General features: G+C 42.0%; 1 protein-coding gene across 1 annotated transcript in view; it reads left to right on the forward strand.

Annotated features, from left to right (window-relative positions):
- The window catches only part of PEX1 (peroxisomal biogenesis factor 1), a 1694243-nt gene that overhangs the window by 1606091 nt on the left and 62084 nt on the right, over positions 1–26068 (forward strand). Inside the window, exon 23 of the mRNA XM_044067676.1 lies at positions 19635–19765. Within this exon, the coding sequence (XP_043923611.1) occupies positions 19635–19765 (131 nt within the window). The remainder of the gene's footprint in view (positions 1–19634; positions 19766–26068) is intronic.

The raw sequence follows: 26068 nt of genomic DNA on the forward strand, positions 1-26068 counted from the left end.
GTTCCTCCTCCAACAGCCTCGGCACCATTGGAGTCGGTGCTGGTGGAGCCGGTGGAGGTTTTTGGGTCGGTTCCGACCCTTACTCCAACCCCGCCCTTCGGGTCGGAGTTCGGTACATGGACCTCCTCTGTCGGCCCCTGGGGTGACGCTTAAGGACCGATGTTTTCGGTTCCGAGCCTCCCTTTCGGTGCGTCTGCTGCGGGAGTGCCGTCTACTGTTGTGGCCTCGGGGGTCGGACCTTCCCAGGACTCTGGGGGTCCTGCCTTCAGGGCCATGAGGAGTGCTTTGGCCACCTCCACCGTCTCACCGGCACCTTCCCTTGGCATGGAGACTGATTCCTTTGTAGTCCCCCTGTCTCAAGACAAGAGGAGCCCTGGGGCCTGAGGCCACCCCCATCGGGGGTTCCCTCCTTCCTGAAGGTCCCTCCGAAGCGTCTTCGGAGGAACCTCCAAGGAAGAGACAGTGCAAGAGGAAGCACGTCGACTCCCCTGACGAGTCTCTCACCTCGGACACTGACCTCGATGATGCGGAGGGGTCCCCCAAGTCGTCCTCGGATGATGTCTCCTTTGCGGACATTTTGGAAATCCTGAAGCAATGAGGCGACTGGCAGTCCAAACCCCCTTCCGCTGAGGAGTCGGTATTCTTCAAGGCCTTTGGGGCTCAGCCCTCCGCCTCCTGGGTGTCTCTGCCCTTTGATGAGCTTCTGGATTTGATCTCTCGAAGGGCGTGGGAACACCCAGATTCTGTGGAACCGGTGCCAGCTCATCCCAATAAATTTCTTTCAGCCCTCCCGAAAAGGATTTTCTCTCCAAAGGTGTGGCTGTAGATGCCCTGGTGGTGGCATCTGCTACCCAACAAGATGTGGCAGAGGCTTCAACGTCCATCCATCCTCCTAATAAAGAGTCCAGGAGCATGGATCGGTACGGGAAGCGCACCCTTACTTCAGCAACCTTTACTTTAAGGTCTCTGAATTATCTGACGCACTTCACCAGACTTCAGAGGGATCTGGTCAAGGAACTTTCAGATACCCTCTCTGGTAACTTACCTGAGCAGTTGGCCCAGACGGTTAGCTCTCAGCTGGCTACCCTATCATAGTTGTCGAACTCGTCCATGAGGCTCATTTCATATGCAGCCGAGGGGGCGAGCAGAGCGGCGGGAACAGGTGTTGCTCTATGGAGACAAGCCTAGCTTCGCCTGTGTCATTTTGCAGGAGCCTTCAAGTCTTCCTTTGCCGACACTCCCTTTGATGGGTCCTCTCTGTTTGGACCCAAGGTAAAGGACACCTTGACTCACTGTGAACAAGAGGGTAAGACTTTGACTGCCGTAGGGGCACGGTTTTCCACTCCCTTCAGGCCTTATCCCAAGGCTAGAAGAGGGGGGAAAATGTGGTTCCGTAAATCTCAAAAGCCTTACTCTTCACAGCAGAGCGATCCCCCTTCTAGAGGCAGAGGAGGGGGAAATTTTTCAGGAAGACGCTGGTCCCAGAGGCGGCGGAGGCCCCCGCAACACTGGAGACCGCGAGTCCTTTCGTGGCTCCTCAACCTTCCAGCATCCCTGAAGGATTGCCCGACTGTGCAGCTCCAGAGCCAGTCGGGGGTCATTTTTCGAAGCACCTAAAGGCCTGGAAGAGTATCACTCAGGACCGATGGGTGCTCTGAATCATCGCCGGAGGTTACACCATCCCCTTTTCCCAACCCCCCCTCCATCCCAAAAAATCCCGGACCCGCCACCCAGTCAACGGGATCTTGCAGCCATCGAAATCTCAAAGCTGCTTCAAAAAAGAGTCATCCAACCTGTCCCCGCAGGCCAGACTGGATTAGGGACTTTCTCAAGATTCTTTTTGGTTCCAAAAAAGACCGGGGACTTGAGGTCCATTTTGGATCTCAGCAAGCTAAATCGATCAGTGAAGAAGTCCAAGTTCCGGATGGTCACCTTGCAATCCATTCTCCCGCTGCTGGAGAAAGGTGTTTGGATGTGCTCCATAGATCTCAATCACATCCTGATAGACCAGGCGTCCAGGAGACACTTGCGCTTCAGCCTGGGAGACAGTCATTTCCAGTTCCGTGCACTGCCCTTTGGTCTCACCACAGCCCCCAGGGTGTTCACCAAATGTTTGGCGGTGGTGACTGCTCACCTGAGAAGTCTAGGATTCCAGGTGTTTCCATACCTAGACGACTGGCTCCTAACTGCCACCTCCAGGCGTTTACTCTTGCAAAACCTAGCAGCCACTATATCTCTAGGCATCTCCCTAGGAATCACCTTCAATTGGACAAAGTCCGTGTTGCTGCCATCTCAGCGCATTCAGTTTATCGGAGTAGAGATAGACTCAAAGCAAATGCGGGTCTATCTTCCTACAGAGAGGATAGAAACACTACAGTCTCAAGTTCGAGCCTTGCTCCTCAAACGTCGAGCCCCAGCCAGGATGGTCCTACAACTGTTAGGTTCCATGTCGGCCACCGTTCTCCTAGTCCCCTTGGCAAGGTTACATATGAGGATTCTCCAGTGGCTCCTGTCAGTCCAGTGGTCTTATCAGGATCTCCCTCTCAGTCACCACATTCTGATCACAGAGACGTGCAAACAGGACCTTCGTTGGTGGCTTCTTTCCTCCAACCCGGATCAGGGGCGACCCTTCGTTCCACCACCTCCAGTGGCCACATTGACTACGGACACCTCCCAGACGGGGTGGGGGGGACATTACCTGGGCAGGTCAGTCCAAGGCAAGTGGCACTCTGACGAGAGTCTCCTCCACATCAACATACTAGAAATGAGGGCGGTGCTTCTATCGCTGCAAGCACTACACAGTTACCTCCCCCAGGGCATGATTGCCATTCAGTCCGACAACATGTCAGTAGTCTGGTACCTGAACAAGCAGGGAGGGACCAGATCCTACCCCCTTTGCAGAGAGGCCATGAGGGTATGGGATTGGGCGATTGCAACCAAACATTTTCTGGTAGCAACACACATTCCAGGGAGATCCAATGTGATAGCCGACAGACTGAGCAGAACTATTCTCTCCCCTCACGAGTGGTCTCTGAACGACAGCGTGGCAACTCAGATTTTCAGAAGATGGGGAACTCCTTGTTGCGACCTTTTCACAACCCCCCTCAACACAAAATGCCAACAGTTCTTCTCTCTCACCCCAGTTCCGGGGGAGATTCCCAAGGACGCTCTAGTCCAAGCTTGGCCCACCGGTCTGCTATACACCTTTCCACCGGTTCCCCTTCTTCGCAAGGTGATCCAGAAGGCAATTCGCTTGGAGAGCAAAATGATTTTAGTTGCCCCATAACTGGCCTTGTCAAGTCTGGTTTCCCTTTCTTCGAAAATATGCACTGGATGGTCCATGGTTCCTGGACCAAGTTCCGTATCTCTTGACCCATCAGTCAGGACAGCTTCATCAGTCCCTCCACTCGTTGAAGTTAACAGCTTGGCTCCTCCTCTTCCGACCATAGTCAGGAACCATGCTTTGGACCCGGAAGTCATACATATCTTGTCCTCGGCCCACAAAACTTCTACTAAGAAAATGTATAGCAGCAAATGGAAGAGATTTGCTGTTTGGGCCCAACTCCGGAGATTAGACCCCATAGCAGTCCCGGTGTCAGAGGTTCTGAAGTTTTTAGCTTCTCTGTTCAATCAAGGTTGTTCGGTCTCTACCATCAAAGTTCAATTGGCAGCTATTTCCAATTTTCACGAGAGCATAGAACCACCTTTGATGAGCAACAAGTTGTGTAAAGCCTTCATGAAAGGTGCTGGGCTGCTACGGCCCCCGATATCTCATCCCGCTCCACCGTGGGACCTTAATGTGGTGTTAGGTGCTCTGACCTCTTCCCCCTTTGAACCGGCAGCAACTTGTGACTTAAAATTTCTTTCTTAGAAGACTGCTTTATTAGTTGCAATTACATCAGACTGCTTTATTAGTTGCAATTACATCAGCCAGGAGAGTTTCAGAACTTCAAGCCCTATGTGTCAAACCACCATACCTGTTTTTTCACAAGGATAGAGTATCTCTCAGACCGAACCCATCCTTTGTTCCTAAGGTTTGTTCTAGTTTTTGTCTGCAACAATCATTGGAACTTCCAGTTTTCTTCCCGAAGTACTCAAACAGAGCGGAATACATCTTTCACACCTTGGATGTTCACAGACAATTTCGCTTCTATTTGGATAGGACGCACCAAGCACGGAAAACAGATCAATTGTTTGTGTCCTTTTCGGACAATAAATTGGGCAAAGCCATCACAAAAGTCACTATTGCCAAGTGGATCAGAGACTGTGTATCAGTCATACTTACTTCATTTCTAATAAAGAGCTTACAGCTACAGTGAAAGCTCATTCTACCAGGGCTATGGCTACTTCGGCAGCTTTTCATTCCAAGCTTGCCATTAGTGACATTTGTGCTGCGGCTACGTGGTCTTCTCCTCACACCTTCATTTCTCATTACAAATTGGACGTGGCATCTCGGGGGCGAGCTTCCTTCAGTTCCACAGTTCTCAGGAGTGTTTTCCAGTGAGCCACCCAGGAATCAGGTGCTAGGGACGCTGTCCCATCAGTACAGAATGTAGGCGAGATAGGATCACATTACATCTTTTAGTTATGTACTTACCATAACTTTAGATGTATGGGATCCATCTCGCCTACATTCCAAATAACCCACCCTCCTTCCCCCTGCCTTGGAGATCAGAAGAGACCGGACGGTTTGAGTTCAGCTGTTTCATCTTGAAACACCTGGCAATATTATATCAACAGTCTATGTGTGTGTGCATGTGTGCGGACAAACAAGATCTGGGGAAGCAGTGGTGGTGCATCCTGGGATGTGGGATAGCTCAGCCAATAAGAGACTTCGTTCTATAGTATAGCGTGCCGAGTGAACCCATCAGTACAGAATGTAGGCGAGATGGATCCCATACATCTAAAGTTATGGTAAGTACATAACTAAAAGATTTTAAATTTTGCCTTGGATAGAGATTTTACTGTCTGCTCCTCTGCTGCTGAGGTGATCAAAAAGTGTGATGAAAGGAACAAGCTGGTCCATGGAATCATTGATTTTTCAGCCCACATTTTCTAAATTTTCCAAGGGATTTTCTATCTCATCCAATTTTGACAAAAAAAAAAAAAAAAAAAAAAACGGAGGAAAGAATCTCAGCAAAATAAGGTAAAAAGACATTTAAGAAGAAATGGCAAGGGAGTTTCAAAAAGAAGCCTCAACCCTCCTAAAACCAAGAACAGTCCAACAAGTCTGAAAGCCTATTCGAGACTTTGACACCCTCCCACCCTGGCCCCTTTTTTCTTCCAGAATGTCTGAACTTCCAAGCTTCCCATTGGCAACAGACTGTTTCAGACAAATGGGTTCTGAATTCCATTACAGATGGAAGTGGGAGGAAACTTCTTTCGGGGTGGGGTGGGGGGGTCATTTGTCATTCTCGATTCAGATTCTTTTGTTTCCACCAGTTCTACATTGCATGCTAGTAAAAGAACCAGTTCCTCCTTCCTAGGTGAGAAAGGTTTTTTTTCAAAGATGTTCTTAGTGCCAAAGAAAGAAAATTCTTTAACATCAACCCCTGCCTGACATACAGGGCATTGTCAGACCCCACTCTGATGGATGTCCTTCATATCCGCAAAACAAATAGCACCAGAATTTACCTGCTCTAAAGACTTAAACCTTGCCTGTGATATAAATAATACCTGCTGGAGACAGTTATGTATCCCTGATATTACCCCGCCTCTGGAACAAGTTCCCCATCCATCTGAAGCAGAGTTCCTCCCTAACCCAATTCAAGTGCACCCTGGACGATTGGATGGGGAACAGGAAATTCAGCCCTGGTTTGGCACCTATGTCTCTAATGGACACAGGCAAACCTGTAAATGGTTCATCTCCCAGGTCCTAGCTTGTAAATGTTTCATCTTCCAAACCACTGCTTATAGTTATCAAGGGTATCAGAACTTGTCAGAGATTTGGGATGCATGGCTAGGCTTCAAAAGGCCCTTGTGGTCATTAGCCTAGTAAACACCTATGAAGCTATGAATCAGTTCTGGATCTTTCTTTCCTAAACCTTTTTGTGATATTACCCAATTTCAAAAGGTCACTTCACAACGTCTTACCGCTTCATCTTCTTTCAAGTTTCCTGACAACACTAAACTTAAAAGATGCTTATCATCACATCCGTACTCATCCAGACTTCAGACTTCTGTTAAAGTTTTGTGTGTCTGGATCAAATTATCAGTTCTCTGCTTTACCCTTTGATTTATCCACTGCACCAAGCGTGTTCACGAAGTGTCTCGCTCCAGTTATAGCTCATTGCAGGCTGCAGGTTGTCCATGTTTTTCCATATTTAGATGGCTTGCTTATCTTGGCAGACTCTTTTTCAAAGTTGTCAGTAATCTCTTTTTTGAATGAGAGATCTCTTACAGAAGCTTAGATTCCAGGAGAACATTCAAAAGTCTTTCTTGTCTTCCTCACACAGGATTTTGTTCCTCGGCTTTCAACTAGACACCTCAGTTCAAAGATCTTTTCTTTCACAGGAAAATTTGATCTTTATCTTGATCTCTTTCTAAGGTTTTACATTCAGACTTCAGCAATACCTCAGGATTTTCAGTCTCATGGCATCTGTTTCTCTCATGATACCCATGGCAAGACTCCACGTGAGAAAGATACAGTGTTATCTAAAACCTGTTTTGTTCCATTATCAACACCCTACATCTTTTCAAATGCCAGCATACCTCTCAACCTCTTAGCGCAAGAAATCTGGACAAAACCTGACAAAATGGGGAACAAAGGCCAAAAAAAGAGGGACAGATTTTAAATATTGCTCTTATAAACTTAGAAAAGTTGCTACAGTAACAGGGTTTGTGTTAACATACATTTTCTGAAGGATTTGAAGTCTGAAACTCAAATTTATGTCATTATTTAGGGAGTTCAATCCTCGGATCATCCCAGCAATTTGCCAGAAAACCACTAATTTTCTGAGGAATAGCCCAAAAATATTAGGTTAAATATCTGGACATTCTGCAAAAATCTGTACAGTTGAGAGGTGTGAATACCAGTCCTGGGGTTTGTGAGAAGAGAAATGTTTTAGTGGAGACAACAGATATCTTTAAATCCAGGTCTCTCCTTCTTCCTCCCTGCTCCAGAGCAGACAGACAATTGGGACTTTACTTGGGAGCAGTATCCAGAGGGATAAAAGTGCAGATGGTATGGGATACCAAGATCAGGTACAAGCACATAAATATCAAGGAGATGCTTGCCCTGATCAAGGCACTCAACTCTCAGAACCATCTTTGGTCCCCAGGACCTCTTCAAGGGGTTATAAACAATACCACAGTCATGTAGAAATTGAAAGGAAGGGGGAACCAGGTTCATACCCCCTTTGCAAACTAGCCATGTTAGCTTGGGATATAGTTTCACAGCACCATCTCACTCTACAGCCATCCTACATTCAGTCAGAACAAAACTGTGTGGCAGACAGGCTGAGCAGGACAAGAGCAGATCCTCATGAAAGGAAACTAGATTAGGGTGTCTTCCAAGATTTGAACCATTTGTGGGGAGCTCCCAAAGTAGACTTCTTTGCTTCCTCTCTGAACAATCAACTGTCAAGATTCAATTCCAGGACCTCATGCAGGAAGGAAGACAGATGCCTTTACTTTTGCTTGAACAGGACTGTTCCTGTATTGCATTTTCACCTTTCCCGCTAATATCCAGGTACTTCTGAAGATACAAAAGGAATCCCTCAAAGATCATTTTGGTGAATCTCTTCTGGCCCAGACAACCATAGTTCTCCCTCCTTTAAGTGCAACATTTAAAATCTATTCCTATTTTTCTGTCTTTGTTCCCCCTTTATTTCAGCCTTTATCCAGATTTAGTGAGCTAAAAGGTCGAGAGGTATACAAACCTCCTCTTATCTGCTGCTAGCACTGGTCCATCATCTCAGTGTCTCTCGCTCTGTCTCTCTCTCTCTCACACACACACACACACACACACTTGTACTTCAGAAAAGATGGATGCTAACAAGTCCTATTATTGAAGGAACTTTGTAATTTTTTTTTAAGCAGAAGCACTACTTAGCGAGCGTAAAATAATGGCAGCCATTAGTTTTTTTCAGTCCGAGTTCCACAGCAGCTTGATATGCTGCCATGAAGCGGCAGACTCAATGTTCAGCATTCATTACTTGTATATTAATACCCTACTGGAGAACGGTCATTCTCCAAACAGTGTGCTAATGTACATCTTTGCCCATTCTCTAAGGCTATTTAGTAACTATTGTTATACTCACCACAATAAAACTGTTTCAGGCATTGTTGGTGCTCATTCTACCAGGCCCTTGGCTTCTTCTGTGGCTTTTTGGAAAGGGTTGGATTCTAGAAGTATTCTAAAAGCAGCAACTTGCTTCCCTGTGCATATTTTTACAAAACATTACAAACTAGATTCTTTCTTCAAGCCTACTAGAGGCTTGGGTAGGATCATTCACCAGGGGCTCCTGGACCTTCATCCTCCCAGTCTATTTAAGCTGTGGTAATATAATTATTTAGCTTGGGCTACTGCAGCAGTGACCAAATGAGCATTATACAGTTGTATAAGTAAACTTGCAGTAATCGTAGATGTTTGAATGATCACTGCTGGAGTAGCCACTCCACACCCCTCCTTCTTTTTTGTATGTTTTTATATGTGTTTATGCCAGGATGTGGGCATTATTAATTATTATTATTACTATCACTACTACTATTTTCCTAGCATTTTCATTCTCAGGGTTTAGCCTCCCTGTTTCTGTTGGCATGAAGACCTTGAAGGGTTTGGCACCCAATCCTGACTTTTGTGAGCTGAGTGGACTACAGTAAAACACGCTACTTTGCATGTAATGAATTTCACAAAAGCAAAGTTTGGGAAGAAGGGACACTGGTGGAAGATGGAGTTGCAGGGATTACAAGATGCCAAATGCACTAAGAATGTATGAAGATCAGTGAGTTTAGTATAAGATTATAATGGGTATACTACCAGACTAACTATAAGGACGGAAGACTCAGTGGCTGTCAAACATTAGCCCAAGAAGGCTGCTAGACAAAGTCAGTAAGCCAAACAATATGAAAGACAAAATGGGGATTAGCAGTAAAAGCAGCTAGGAAGATGGAGTTTACAACTAAGCTTTTGCTGACCAGGAACGTTACGCAAGAGAAGACATTCCTTTTTGGTAGTGTTGTAATGTTTGGTAGATACAACAACAAGCTGGAAAGTTAAAAGTTAAAACTTAAAATCCAAAATCAATTCGGGTCTCCACAAGCAAGCATTATCATACATTGTCACATATTACCCCACTGATCCCCTTCCTATTGCAGCAGCTGTTAGGGGTACAAAGAACAGTCAAGAGGGGGCTGGAGTTTACTGGAGAAAACTGGCGAAGGAGCCTCAGTATTGGGAGGAAATAACCAGCAAAAGAAAGGTAATAGAATGGGAAGAGGCCATAAAGACATTTGGACTGCACAGAGTAATAGGCAAAAGCGAATGGGATAGGGGAAATCCTAAATGAAAGACCTGTGAAAGGAACCACTTGGTCACCATGGTGAATTTTGCCCTCTCATCAGTGTAGTGCAATCTCAGAGTTGGTATATTTTAGTAGGGGGCGAAGCCCCCACTTTGGTGGGATTAGTTTTCATCCATTTAGGTTTATTTCCATGGTGGCCAAGTGCTACCTTTCACAGGGAAAGGATTTTGGCAATCCGTGGCTTCGGTTAATTGAAGATTCGGAGATTTCAGCTTGAGTAAGTCACATTTGCTGTAAAGTAATTTCGTTCATTGAAAGTTGTTGTCTTTCGGCTTTTCCTGGTTAGGGGTCATCGCAGCGGAACTCCGGTCCGCTAATGATTGGCAGTAGATTTTTATGTGCCGAGTTGCCGGCCCTGACGCACAACCTTCAATGAAGGTGCGCCCATTCACGCATGTCTCCACACAAAAGACGCTCTAGCTGAGAATCGAACAGGACAACGTCTTACTGTGAGGCAACAATGCTACCGCAGCACCACCACTGCAGTGACATAGTTTTTATATATATATATATATATATATATATATATATATATATATATATATATTTTTTTTGTGTGTGCACACAGTGGAGTACATTAATTTTAGTGCACTATATATACGGTGAGATAATGAACATAAAATGAATACCAACACAGTTCTGCTTCAGGAAAGTCACTTAAGAACAACAAAAAAAAAAGTCCTACAGTTTTCATGTTACTGTTCCTAATCTTGAGTTAGGCTGAAATGTATCCACTACCAGATCGCTGGGGTATTAGGAAACATTGTAGAAGTTTTTCATTTAAATTTCATGTAAAACTAATGTGGCCAAATCATGTTACATCTAAAGCTTCATATATAGCAAATAGTCCTCCAAAACATCTTAAGCTCCCCTGCACCTCCCTCTGGGGGGATTCACCCTTCCCACACCCCTTAATTAAATAGGCTTACTCCACAGTCACACAACCACAGAGAAAAGAGAAAACACATGCACACACCCTAAATTTGTGGATGGGCATTCGCAGGTATAAATACTACACTGGACTAATTTGTTTTATAATACCTTCCTCTCTAATACCCTAAACACTACCAGCATTAATTCTCATTAGCCTACTGCACTTTTTTGTCAAACGTGATTAGAAGAAGGTGTTTTAGACTATATGAGTCTTGCATGAAATTTTTAGATATTTTCAGTTTAGACTAAATGAGTCTTGGATGAAACATCATGGGTAATAGGTCTATGAAGATAGGCATCATTGCCTGCAGTACTAGGGCCCCATACTTGAATGGATAATTTCTGTCATACCCAGGCATGGGGTAGTAAAAATTGCTTAATCCTTTCCCCTGTTTTTTAACAATCAAGCATTTTATTCACAGAGAGCAACACCTACAGTTATACACACAAAATATCTCAATCATCAAAAGAGTAAATGTAGCTGTACTTATGAACAACATTTTTAGTATGTCAAATAGTCCTTAAAACATTCCATCTGTTAAGCATTTGCAATGTTACATTTTTAGAAAGAACGAACAGTTCTCAAATCTACAACCAGTTTCCACAAATTAATTTTTTCCAATTGATTTTCATTCCACAAAGTAACTTATTCAGTGGGTTAATAACTTTACCCATGTGGTTTTGTTCCGGTCTTGTTTCAAACCAGCACACCACATATAATGGTCAGTCCTGTCTCTTGACTGTACATACATTTCTTAAAGATGGCAGTATAGTAATTTTGGAAATCTATTCAAATTCTTATGATTTACCCAGTGTGTATTCCCTATTTCCCTGCCAAATTAGTAGACAAGAACTCTTCAAGCTGTTTATGCATATTAGTCTTTCTTATAACCTGTTTAACCAGTGTCATTGAATCTATAACTGTAGTATTGTCATGTTGTCTTCTACAAATATTCTTCATTTTAAGCATCTTAGAAAGCCCTTTCTCCCCAGACTCCACCCTCATCTAAAGCTTCTTATGTAGCAAATACATTTTTCAAAATCATGGACTTCCGGTCTCCCTACGCCAGTTGGAAGAGTAATTATATGTCAGGCCAGTCTTGTTTTTGTTCTGCCTATGTAAATACAGATGTAGCCTTCCTTAATTTACCAAATATTTGCTAGTAGAGCAAAAGGAAGACCTCCTGAGATATTTTTTGTCCGCGTTCCCTTCCATTTTTAATAACCATTCTTATTCTTCCCTAATGCACCTCCCATAATTACCTTCACGGATTCATACAGTGTATAAGCTAACTTTAAACCCAGACAAGCTATGCGATTGGCTACTGTAAAAAGAGATAATATTCTCCTGAGAAATAGTTGTGAATAACTGAACTGTCTCGCTCTTGTTTTCTGTATGTTCATTTTATAACCTGCCAGGTTACGCATTTATCTGATTCCTGAAAAATAACAGCAAAATTTAGCTTGATTAGATAAATATAATAAAAGATAATCTTCATACAGTGAAACCTTTTCTATAAAAACATGTAAGCTGTACCCATTGTTTGAGATTTGCCTTAACCTTCTTGCCAAGTATTCCAAATAAAGAACAAACAAAATTGGAGAGAGTGGGCGTCCTTATCTGGTGTTTCTTCCTAAATTAAATACGCAAGAAATTTACTCCCCAAGTGTATTCTGACTATAGCCCCTTGATATACTGATTAAAGCATTTGAACAAATCCCTCGTGAATTTCAGATGCAGTAATTGAAAATGAAACTGCTAGGTCAGTCTTTCAAATACTTTTTCAGCATCTAGACTTGCTACTAATAATTGGTGTTTTTCCCCTCGATCAGAAGTAGAAGTTTTATTTTTTTTTTTGAGAATAAAAATTTTATTAAAATTCAAAAGCCATAGCTATTAACTTACATACAGATAAGACCTGTCATAATGAATCTGCCATAATGAATCTGCCACTTATCCCACAAAAGAAAACATTTCATAGGAACTAGCAACTGGCTTAATACAGTCAACTCCACTCAAGACCTAAATATGCTAAAGGTATTGTAAACATTTCAACCCAACATTGCCAACACTCCCAAACCTGTGCTGGGATTCCCTAATACTTATCCCCCATCCAGTCAATATTTCCTACAAGTCCTTATGTAACTCCTATGCTATAGCTAGCACTGCAAGTTGTTTGGCATCTCGCTTGCTTCTCTAAGATACTTGTCTCAAATTTCCCACTTGTTTTTATATCGTGCACTCCTGGAATCTGTTAAGGTCTTCTCTTCCATAATTTTAATTCCCCCTATCGTAAATTTTACATCAGTTACAGTTGATGTCTGAGGGGATTTACATTTTCTATTGATTGCTTTTTATTTTGCCACCAACCAAGCTAAGCAGGAATTCTGTTGTACTCAGGGCATTATTGGTGTTCAGTAAACTGCCAGCTAGTCTCCCCATATCCTCATTAAAGTGGATTAATATCTTTCCAGTTCAAAAGATGTGCTTCTAGTCTCCCCTTTCTTCTTTCCAACACCTCCAATATGTTGCTATCACATGCAGAAGCATTTTGCTAAGCCTATCTGATGTGTCAAAGTATTTGTGAAGGCAATTTCACTCAAAGATTCTAAGTTTCCTTCATTCATTTGCCATTTCTGGTACTAAGCACGCCTTTTCCGAGTATCCATTGTCAAATACAAAGCATGTTTCATTTGCCAGTTTTAATGCTGCCTATCCTTTTTCTCTCATTTATCCTACAAAAGAGTTGTATAGAGTTGTATAGATTCTAATAAATAATCTTTTGTTAAATGCTTCCAGGGTTTTAATTGGTAAATGGTGTTGGTGGGATCTTGTAGAAGTAAGCAAATTTTTATCAAATTGTCATGAGTGATTTGGGCAGATATTAATTCCCTTTGGTCTATATCAGTTAATAGCAGAAGTATTTTGGCCAGTCATTTAGCTAAGAAGCAGGGGAAAGTTTATAAGCATGTTGGATATGAGCTATTGGGCATTACGAAAAGGTCTTCGCCAGGTTTAAAAATATCAGTAGTTATTTCCTGCTGTGAAGGTTGGGGATGGTCAGCTGAATTACAGAAATAGTAAGTCTTGCTTACAAAATTATTCAGGAACATTTCTTGGTTAATATATTTCTACAAGCAAGCCATTAGGGCTGTGCAGTTTACCTTTACCAACTTCATTCAGCATTTGATGTACAGCCTGTAATGTAAACTTCTTTATCAACAACTTTGCCTGGAACTCATTAAGCTTTTTCAAAGCTACAGAATTAAAATGTTGAACTAATTGTTCATTCCTAATTGCTTCTGTGCCATCTGCTGCATACACCTGTCCATAAAATTTAGCAAACTGTTTTTTAGTGTATCACTAGGAGTGTTTGTTTGTTTATTTGCTTTTGTTGACCAGGTTAGTTCCACTAGGCTAGTGGATGCTCTTCAGGGCAGACCCGAGTTTACTCATCTTGATTAAGTACTATGAGCTCTTTTACTTCCATCTGAGCTACCAGCAGCTTGGGGCAAATGGGGCCTCATTTTAATGTCTCATCTGAAGGGTGGCGCACTCAGGAGTGCAGCATTCCCTAGTACTGTATTGTAGTGTCAGCAATGGAAAATTAATTCAGTCACCTAGAGTAGGAATAGAAACAGGAAATGAATCCACAGCTTTTCAGTCTTGCAGCTCCAAAGACGTTTGGTGTCTGCTGAGCCACTGACTCTGAGTGTTATCAAGTCTGCCTGACAAAGTGGTCTTTTATTTTATTAACTACCCCATCTGCCATTTTATATCTTAACCTTAACACCAGCTATTTCTCATTATTAAGACTAACAGCAAAGTCCCTGAGTTTAAGAGCTCTTTTAGCAGGCTTGGCTTATTATGTATCATTTCAATTTTGCCATATACGTGCTTAATTCTCTATTTTGCAATGATGGCCTTCCTTATAGCATCATACTGTGCATTGTTTAACATAACTTGATATTGCTCAAGCTTGCTTACCTGTAAATGTCAGCTGTCATGTAAATTCCCTCAGAAACCTAAATAAATCTGTTTTGTTGCAGGCCATATTTTCTAGAATTAAAACTTGATCCCTTGGCTTTAAATGAGACAACATTGATGTTAATGTTGCAAAACTCGACTTATATTGCTCTCCCTGACAAAGTTCACTCTTCACTGACTGCCAGTTATAATTTATCTGGGTGCACTTAGGAAAGGGGCATGATCTGAGAACACTGTTGGGAAGTTACCTAGTTATCGAATAAGTATATTCCTTTGCCATTAATATTTGTCAGTACTGAAGTGCGAGTTAAACCTGTATGAAAAACAAGTATATACGGGTTGTGACTGATCGGTATCTTAAGTATAGCCACAAGCCGGTTGTGCATATATATCTGTGTATTTCCCTACTGCGGATGCCTAGTTTGCATGAGGATGCAAATACACTTTGAGTTAAAAACAATCTTCCAGACACCTGCACATATTACCAGCCCCTCTTGGGGGATAGTCCATTCCCTAAGCAACCGTATCATCCTCAGTTGAGAAGTGCTAGGGAGTAAGTCTATATTCACTAAGATACTTATCTTAGATTCCAAAAGATGTTTTGCTGTCAATATCAGTTCTTTGTTCTATCAGCTCAAAAAGATGCTTTGGCTTTCTAGTGTAACTGTAGCACTACACACACCTGAAAGATATGAAGCAAAACAAACTATGATAAGCTAATTTTCTTTACTTCATATGTTCAGAGTCTAAAAGATATGACTCTTGCAACTTGATAAAATGGGGCTTAGCGTTGTCTCTTTTTACTGGATTAAAAAGTCAATCTACATTCCAAGATATAAAGAATAATTATATAAATACAGTATACACTTTCCAAGGAACAGTTTGCTGTCTGGACATAATTTCATATCTGATGTAGTAGTTCATTTTGCTCAGTATTTTTCCTCATATTAATTGGATTTGTAGTCTGAAAGGTTGCACCAAGTCTTTTTGTGGTAAGATCTAGAAAATTAACAAATAGTTCTTTATACCTCACGCTAAACATTCTTTCAGTGAAAAACAAAATTGACACAACTTACTTGAAGTGAAAAATGATATTCTTTTATTTTTTCAACCAAGGGCAACCACGGTGGTGCAGCGATTAGCGTTGTCGCCTCACAGCAAAAGGTTCTCTGGTTCGATCCTCTGCTGGGTTGCCTTCTGTGCGGAGTCTGCATGTCCTCCCTGTGGTTATATGGGTTTCCTCCGGGGGCTCCGTTTTCCTCCCGCATCCCAAAGACATGCTATGGGTGGATTGGACACTCTAAATTGGCCCTAGGTGTGTGTGTGTGTGTGTGTTTGTGCCTTCCATGGAAGGTTGGGCGCGAGCAGACAACACGACACCGTAAATCTCTACTGCCAATCATGAGTGGACAGGTGATCCGCTGTGGCGACTCCTAACCAGGAAAAGCCGAAAGAAGAAGAAGATTTTTTTTTCGACCAAGTTAAACCTTAAAGCAAGCCAAAACTCAAATATTAACTGAGCAGCTAATTGTCTACTGAAAGTATAAAGTCTGTAATCAATATTTATTGTGCTGCCATGTAGGAAGCAAATTGCCTCTAAAAGAGCAGTTGCTGGGGCTGTTTACATGAAACTGCAGTAGCTACATCATGGAGAAGAAAATGTAGACTCTCCAAGACAGAAATCTTCCCTAATTGAGGCTCCCACCCCTATTTCCAGCTATTCAACTTTTAACAAAATGTATCTTTCAGATATAGTACAGATCAGTAACATAACCACTGAAGAACTTTAGCAGGCATAGACAGAGCTAGAAACTGCCAAAATTAAAAGTAAAAACATTGGGCCAGATTCCAAAAGAGTTGTTCTCACTGTAAGTCTGCCCTGATTCTGAAAGACTTGCTCTTAATATAAGTGACATACTTAGGTGCAAGGCCCATCTTTAAACAGGCTTGCTATAGTGGCCAGATTCCAAAACATCTCCTCTCAGCCTGCTCTCAGTGTAAGTGATAATTTAACACTGAAAGCAAGTCTTTTGGAATCTGGCCCATTTTAACATTTTGGCTGTTGCTGTGAACACATTTTCCCACCTTACAGTGAACCCAAGTACCTTATTTATGAACTTATAGCATCAGGCTGTAGTACCTTAGTTAATTCATTTCCTGCAGTGTGTTAGTGCACTTAATGAGTGTATTTTTCCCCACATAATATACCAAGAGACACAGTTACTGTCTAGCTCCCTTATATCCTTAGATATCTTCCATATTCACACTGATTTTCTTCCAGACAGTTGTTGCCAGCAACAGGTATGCATTCATAAGCTTCCTGGTTAATTTTGGCATTGTTACTCATTACATTCTATTGATGCTTCCAGGTGTTTCTGCAGTTATATCCTACTGACACCTCTAGGCATCAAATATTTCTTGTTCATATTTGCATTAATATTTACAAAACCATGATACATACAAGGTATTAGAAGATTTCATCTTACAGCTTAAGTGGTAGTGAACAGTACTGTATTGATGTTTGACCTCTGTCTCTTGCAGCTAAAAATACTGAATATTATTTGTATACTATTAATTTGTGTTATCATTTTCAGATTTTTCTAAATATCTCAGCAATCAGATGACACAGATAGGACTGCTTAGCCTTGTATGAAAGGACACACCTGTATAAAGAAAATATTATTGGCAATACAGATGTTGCTTAAATGGTTACTGAGATACTGTAAGCAGTTTATACATTACAAAATTAATATGTATTTATTGTGGCTTATAAAATCTAGCTGAAGACCTACAATAAAACAAATTTAGTCACTGTAAAGCTTACCTTCTGCTGAATAGTTTACCTTTTACTGTTTTCTAATAACATTTATGATTCTAGAGATATGAACCTTTGATTGAAGTGTGAGGTGATAACTACATTTTTTACAAAACGTTTAGGCCACACCCATTCAAAGTTAACTCAAAAGAGCTCCTTTGGAGAGCATGAGATACAAAAAAATATGGAACAGCCAGGTATAAACCAATAAAAACAACCAAATACATTATAGAATTTATTTATTAAGTGTTTTCTTCTCTTATAGATTAAGGACTTCATCAGAATAAAATCCATCAGCCACTTCTTACAATTTAAATATTAAATCAATTAACAAATGGTGTGTCAAGAACTACCGTATAACCTACTGGCATTTGTTCTTAATACAGGAGCTATTGAAACATCTTCATTTTAAGTCAGGTAAAACCCAAGCATTTAATTTGATTTGCCAAAGGTGTATAAGAACACGTTTTCCCAATTTCCTACTCTAACATCTTTACACACCTTTTCCACAAAACAAAAAAAAATCAAACTTTTTAAAACCAGCACCTAAACCAGAATGTTTGTGAAGTGCATTAGTTTCATTACTCTTTTTGATACTCATTAGCTGTTCATATATGCTCCATTGCTGTCTTCTCTCAATTTTACTAATGTCAAACCTATTGCAATTTGAACATAAAGCAACATAAACCACCCCAGTGGTAGCAGAATTAAAACACACTGGACAGAGTATAAATCTTGGATATTCCCAAATGATAACATTAAGGCGTATCATAATGTGTCTACATTGCCTACAGTTGTGTAGGCTATAAATGCTGGAATTTGAGTTTTCCTTGCTTCCATAGTTTAATTAATGCTTGAGATATAACTCTTCTTTTCTAGTTTTTGATAATTATGATCACACCGAACTCTACAATGTTTCATTTTTACCACATTCTAGAAAGAGACTTCTCATTTAGTATGTATGGTTGGCAGTTCACAAGGAAGGGCCTGTGGATCCCTATTCTGAGATGTTAAGGGAAAAATACCCTATAAAGGTTATCTATAAAAATTTCTTCAGCAGGTATCCCAGTCCATTCAGCTGGCTTTTTCAGTAATGTATCCCACATATCTGGAACCCTCTTCCCACTCTTGCATGCCCATGAACTGCAGAATTGTGTTCTGTGTTTTCCATGTCTATTTTATTTTAGGCATTGGTTCTAAGGAAGACATTGTTTGTGTGTTCTTAAATCCTACTTCCACCATCCTTTGTAAAGTGATGGTGTCTCTTATCTGTGTCCTTCCATGCCAACATATCTTGGACCCCCCCCTAGATTGACACCAGAAACTAAGGCAGTTGTTAAAGTCAATCAAGAATGTCTGAAAAGAATGTGTCCTTTAGAGCGACTGTAACTGGAGAAATTGTCACAGGTTTAGGGTAATCCAGACTAAGTTAATCAGAATACTTTTTTTGGCCATGTGATGCCTCTTCAACTTCCTGTTTGTAGTGGTATTTTATTCTACAAAGTGTGTATCCAAATAAGTTATGTCTGTGGTAGACACACTGTATATGAAGTTATTCATTACTGGGAACGGAGGTTGAGTGGGACATTTGTTGGAAGTAATCCAGTTCTTCCCCCCTCAGTCTCTGAGGAGTCGTAATTTCCATCTGGAGCAGGATCTCTGTTTCTCTTTTTAGAGGGGGCTCCAGCCACAGAGCATTGGTCTGATCTTGGCTGCAGACACTGTGGGACCAGAAGGAACCCATGAGCCAAGAATACCCATTCCTGGGAAATAGTCTGCAAGCGTAGAATGAGTAAGGACCCCCATATTGCCTGATAACAAATGAACTGCTTATTTGGAGGTTTACTGTGTGGTATAGCATGAACTTTACCTGAAGATCTAAGATTTGAGGAGTTTGACAGCCTTTTTGGGTATAATAATTGCTTGCTTGTGTGTGTGTGTGTGTGTGTGTGTGTGTGTGTGTGTGTGTGTGTGTGTGTGTGTGTGTGTGTCTGTGTCTGTGTCTGTGTCTGTGTCTGTGTCTGTACTTTTTGTTTGCTGAAGCTGAAGAGAGATTCTGCTAGGGTGTACAACTCTGAATACAAGAGGAGTACCCTATGGATAGAGAGGCTGTTTTTTGTTTTCTGTCATGAATTGTAATGTGTTATAAAATGATACTCTTTGCAATGTATAACTGTTATGGGAAGCGCTAAATGGACTGCTTTTCTGTTTTTGTTGGTGTTTTTTGGCAAATGAGTAATTTATCCAAAAAGCATGATCAGAAAATGCAAATGTAATTGCAGCAGTTTTCAGGGATTAGTGTGTTTTTTCCCCCAAGTACTCAGATCTTTCATTTGTTTTCTAAATGTCTTATTGTATGATTTCTTTTCTTTAGGATGACTTAATCGTTGGCCAGCCTGGACAGAGTAGAAATGCACTAGTGATCTGTCAGTCTCATTTGATGGCAGCACTTGCCAGTACAGGTCCATCTATTAGTCTTGAAGATTGGAAGAATTTTGAAGAGCTGTAAGTTCTGAATGTGATTTTAAACTTAACATGCTATCAGTGAGAGTGACTAATTGTGATGGATTAAAAAAAAGCTGAAATTCATGGTTCACTAGTTAGGTGCCTATGTGTAATTTGTGTGAAAGTATCAGCAGAATTTTACATTAATCAAGCCTGTGTAATTAGTACTACAAGGTCTGTTACATGTTGTACTACAAAATGTGATACAGTTAAAGAAAGCAGCCATTCTGCTGAGCAAATATTTGCTTACTATAAAGTTTGACATAACCATAGTGCAGTGCCAGTAATGCATCATTCTCTTTTTCTCATTAATTACCTAATAATCATGTAGCTGTGTTTGCAGCATAGTAGCTTCCAAAACAAAATAAGGAATGAAGCCTCACATTAATAAGAGACAGATATAGTTTAATATGTATTAAGTGATATTATTTTTTTAATTTGTATATTTTTGGTGCCCTACTACCTGGACCATCAGCTCATTGTGTTCTGTTGTCTCATTTGTTTCTCATAGGTTAAGAGCTGTTCCCAACTCATTCTATGCCTGTGAGGAGAGAGCTGATCTTGGAGCCATCATCCTGACAGCCATTAGGACATTTTATTCATGTAGCCTAACCCATTTTTAAAGGACCACCTCTGTCCATAATACAAAGACATGCCCACTCGCTATCATAGCTCTGTAAGGGTTACTACACTGGTTTTGATGGACCCCACCCATGCATACCTCTAGATCCTGTTTTCAGGGGGCTGGCCTACACCACTCCTCTTGAAGTGTAAGGTCATCACAGGGCGAGGGGTTGCCATAACTGTCCCTCCTATGCGAGTTCACCAGTGTAAATTTTATGCCCCTCACCCACCCCTCCCTGGCACTTCTACCTTCTGGAGTCACTAATCCATCTCAGGTTACCTAGGTCGCAGTCATTTTAGGCCTCTATGTCACAGAGCTGGGGGCTCAGGGGCTGGTATAAGTCCTCTGAATTAGCACCTACCTTGCTTTCATGCCATCATCAGAAACATCTTTTGAAGAATTTTTTGCATTGCAGTTCAGTAGTTTTAAAATCACCTAGCGATTTGTTGGATACTGAAGGCTGGTCCCTTACAGCTATTACATTTTCTTCCTTCAGGGCTTGTAGGATCACCCCTGTGCCCTCCATTGCTGCCTTATTTGGGATAGCCATGCCTATTCTCACTGTAATTACTTTTTCTTACCTGTGTGTTTAAAGATATATTTTAGAGCAAATATCCCTGTTCCACCACATCTGGTATTGGCCGTTAAGGATGTAGCCTTCAGTGACATGGGACTGTTTTTAGGGAGGCCCACGTGTCCCATGCCAGTGAATCCAGAATTACATCCACTGAGCCATATGTCGTGACCTCTGTTACAAGTCTGTTTTTCTTCCATATTGAATTACTTTTTCTTAACTTCATTGCATGGCACATTTAAGTGATAATGTATAGTAGGAGTTTGGGTTTTGATGAGATATGCTAATGCCTGGTAAAGTTTGATGTTCATATCGATCACTTCTGCAGTAGTCTTAACTGTATGGGTTATAGTCTGCCAATGGTATAACAGTTGGCTAGCTTCCCAAACTTCAGGACATCTTCCATGTGCTCAAACTGTTAAGTCACAGGTTTGAGCACCAAGCCCTAGAGCTTTGCTGCTGTTAATGACAGCACTCCTCTGCGGCTTTCAAAGATTAGCAGTTGTCTTGTGGTGTTCCTTTGCTGGGAGGATAAGTTATCTTTGGGAAGAGACCTTCCACATAAAAAAATGAATGTTCAAATGTACTTTCCTGTTTAGGAAAGTTACTTTTAATTTAGGAGACTTAACTGTAATGTTAAACAGAAACACACTTTTCTGTCAGTTTAAAAGTTGTTTACAGTAGTTGAACACCATTTTTTTACTATGGAGAAATTGCATTTAATACCCTTTACCAGCCCCCCAAAAGTCAAATAAAGTGTCTTTTACTGTGTTTTTGTAAGAAAAAAGTACATTTTAAAACTGTAAATTTCTACCAGCTTATTCTATTTGCTTTCCCCGGGAAAGAGGCACAAGTTTTGGCTTGAACATTGAACAAACTACCAGTCCCACAGTCAGATGTTCATCGTGCATACAGCTGCAGTCATAACAGATGGGTTATCCTGCCGTCAGGCGGGTCCTCGGTCGGCCGAATTCTAAAGTCTAGGTCCGGCGTCGGTTGTCGTCGCTTCTTCCCTGACGTCAGTGCGGCAGGGGTATAAAAGAGCCAGCCGACGCCATCTTCTTCAGTCTTTCTTGCCGCGCGGTGCCCGAAGCAGAAGCAGTTCGCAAGTGCCGGTCGGCCAGCTCCTGAGATTTATGAAAATATTTTAGCTGAAGTCTTCTTGAAAGCTAAGTACCCCATTGGGGAAACTTTTCTTGCCTCAGACCGATGTCAGACAAAGTTAATAATTGCATTTCATGTGGGAAGCAAATACCGCATAAGGATTTCCACTCTTTCTGTATTCCTTGCTTAGGCCCAGACCACGATGTCTCGGCCTGCCGTTTTTGTGCTAGATTCAACAAACGCACTATTAAGCGTCGGGCGGAGTTCGCCCATCACTATTTTGGTAAAAAATTTAATTATATTATGTCGTCGGATACTCCGACTCCAGTTTTGAGTAAAAGACGCAAAGATAAGGACCGACATACGAGGTCTGTGACTTCTACTGACACCACGCTAAGGCCGACTACCGGTTCTCCGGTTCTCAGCGAGGCGCCTACGCAGCCCCTGAGTACCGATAACCCTTCATTACCGGTGTCTTCTGTGTCCGAGGTCGCAGGCTCCTCGGCCCCCATTCCGACTACAGATACCGACGCCACTCTTGGCGGGGAAACTCAGAGTTTAGACAGGCCTGCCATTTCTAAGGTGTCTTCAGGCCTTCCTCCTTCTCTGTTAAGGCTTTCACAAAATCTAAAGCAGCCATGAAAACTAAAAAACAAGGACCACAGACCCCCTCTCAAGGCCCCATGCCTAAAAAACAGATGCTCAAAATGGCTGAGGATTTGATTTCTCTTATCAGGGGTTCTCAACCCCCCTCGGACAAAAGGCCCAGATTAGAGGAAGACTACCCTTCCTCAGATCAAGCCTCTATTACCTCTGAACATTCTGAGGACCAGGAATATACATATTCTCCTTTTGAAGACTCTGATGCAGAGGAGTCTATTCCCTCGGTCTCCCCCCCCTGAGGACTACTCTTTTGGGGAAACCTCACATACTTTGAGGGAACACTTTCACTGGGAAGGCCAAGATTACTCAGATTCCAAGAAAAGGCTCAGGGATTTTCTCTTGCTCCCCCAGCATAGGCCTCTGGCTATCCCTCCTGTCTTAGATATATTAGATGATGTGTACACAGAAGCCAGCCTCAACCCAGATTCCTTACCTCCAGCTCCTGTTAAACCAGACAGGTATTACCGGGTTCCTGATTCACACCAGTTCCTATACAAAAGCCATACTGCTGACCCAGAAACTATTTCACAGGGTCCCAAGGGAATTAAGGCGTCTACTGCTAAAAACCCATTACCTTCAGAGTGAGATTCCAGAGCTTTAGAAAGGTGGGGGGAAAAGGTGTATACCTCAGCCACTTTAACCATGAGGGCATTAAACTGTCAGTTCCATATGTTAAAGTATCAACAGCCGCAATATATCAAAGTATAAGGCTGACGTCGGTCGTTTAGGCCGCTGTTGTGTTTGTTGGGTCTTGTGCTAGATTCAATAAATTTAAAAAAATAAAAAGCGAGATTGTGCAGGTTAGTCTGGATTGAAGCATTTTAAAAATGATGCCCCGGATAAATGATCGCCTCCTTCTTCTCAAGAAGCAAAGCAAAGGACAAAGCAGTTTAGGCTAGGCTAGAGAACCCTCCTGTGCCGACGCTCTTCTAGGTGAGTGTGGAGTGGTAGGTAGTTCCGGAGGGTTTCTTTGGGATCCGAAGGGCTTCTTCAGGGCTGTTACTCCCTCCCTTCCTAGGTGTTTCAAGGCTTCTCCTTTTGCAGGCTTGGATGCTTCAGAGTCTCGGCTGAAGACTTGCAGGAGTATTCTACTCTCTGATTCCAGGAAATGCTCCTTTAAACCGGATAGTATTACAGGGTGCCCTGAAGCTCATAAGTATCTTTAGAAACTGTAGGTTAGTCAGCTAAAGGTGTTAAGGCTTTCTGTGTTAAGAACGGTTCCTCCTTTCATGAAGTCTAAGGTTGTGATGCTCTGGCGGAAGGTATTGATTGTATCAGTTCTTAGCAGGCACGCCTGGCTGAAGGGTGGGCGTATCCTTCTTATGATTCCCAGTCTGGGGTAGATCTAGGCGTAGTGGGGGGCAAGAGCTCAGGCTCTTTCAGGCCTAGAACAGGTCAGTCCTTCCCAATAACCTACCTCGACAGACCCAATAACCTACCTTTTCAGCGGCATGCAGGCGTTCCTCCTCAACAAGATCTATCCTTATTTGATTATGTGATAGCAGTGCTAAGATGCCTGGGGTATTCTGTGAACGAAATAAAGTCCAGTCTAGTACCCTGAATACAGCATCCCAGATGACAAACAAAAGAATCTTATCTCAAAATGTATGGACACAGCACTGCCAGGATTTGGACACTGTCATTCAAATAATACCTTGCATTCAAAAGGAATTGTTGTGGTGGGCTCAGGAATGTCACCTAAACAAGCTCATCTGAATGGAAAGTGGATACAAGACAAGTGGCCTGCCAGACTACAACATCTACATCACAACTTGAAAGAGATGTTAGCAGTCCAGTTTGCATTAATAGCTTTCAAGGATTTACTTCTTCCAGGGCAGGTGTTAATTCTAACAGACAACACAACTGTCATGTGGTACATCAACAAGCAACATTCTTATCCTCTATGCAGGCAAGCAATGATCTTGTGGGAGACTGCTCTCAGTTTACAGCTAAATCTTCAGGCAAGGTTTCTGCCGAGCACAGAACTCCTTAGCAGATGTGTTGAGCAGACAAATTATGGATCCCCTCATGTATTTCAGAAATTGACAGTGTCATGGGGAACTCCAGACATAGATCTGTCACTAAACCACCAGCTGCCAAAGTTTTGCACAAAAGGTTTCATCCCACAGCTTGGAAAGTGGATGCTCTTTCTTTCAGTTGGAGCAATCTTCATGTGTATGCCTTTCGCCTCTGCCTCTCCTCCCAAAGGTACTACTAAAGGTCAGACAAGACAAGCCAAGGATGATTTTGATAGCTCCAGATATTACTGAGAAGCTGGTACGGAAGCCTCCATGGCCTTTGCCTTGATTCCACACCTGTTGTCTCAGGAGGACAGTCATTTGCTCAATGTCAAGCTTCACTCTCTGCACCTAACAGCCTGGCATATTCTGTTTACAGCAAGTTTTGAATGTTATTTGGCCTAGTACAAGGAAAGTGTAGATAAATGGAAGAGATTTTTATTTTGGAGTGCAGCAAAGGATTTAGATGTTTCTGAGCCTAATTTAAGTGTGGCTCTTCAATATCTTACTGAGTTACTGGACAAAGGTTTGTCCTTTCACTATGATTGTGACCCACCATTGTTTTCTCATCCTTTGTTCAAGCAATTTCTTAGAGGGCAAAGAATATAAGACCCCCACAAAGAGCTCCTACTCCTGCTTGGGATCTCAATTTTGTGTTGGAGAAACTCACTTACTGAATTAAAGTTTTGTCATGGAAGACTGCTTTTTGTTGGCTATTACCTCTGCAAGAAGGGTTTCTGAGTTGCAGGCCCTTATGGCGGTTGAGCCTTTCTTAATTTTCCATAAGGATAGGGTATCTTTACGTACTAATCCTTCCTTTATGCCTAAAGTGGTTTCCAGTGTGGCTTTAAACCAAACTATTCATTTGCCTACTTTTTATGCAAATCCCCAAAATAAAGGGAAAAGATTTTGCACACTTTAGATGTACACAGGCAGTTGCGATATTATTTGGACAGAACTAAAGGGTTCAGGCAGTCTCAGCAGTTATTTGTTTCTTTTGCTTTGAGTTCTCAGGGCAAGCCTGTGTCAAAACAAACTATTTCTAAGTGGATTGGGTTTTGCATTGCCTTCTGTTATTCCCATCATGGCAAGGAGATTCCAGCTGGGATTAGGCCTCATTCCACTAGGGCTACTGCCGGATATTTTGGAGGCAGCTACTTGGAGTTCAGTGCATACTTTCTCTAGGCATTATCACCTACCACTTTACTCTAAATCCAGGGCTGGTTTTGCCACTGCTGTTTTGCAGGGCATTTTGGCAGCTCCTGCTTCCTTATAGTATGGCCATCCTCGGACTGCAGCAATGTGAGATGAAGAACATA

The sequence above is a fragment of the Protopterus annectens genome, chromosome 3.part1, assembly GCF_019279795.1.
Source record: "Protopterus annectens isolate FY-2018-M chromosome 3.part1, PAN1.0, whole genome shotgun sequence".
Lineage (NCBI taxonomy): Eukaryota > Metazoa > Chordata > Ceratodontiformes > Protopteridae > Protopterus > Protopterus annectens.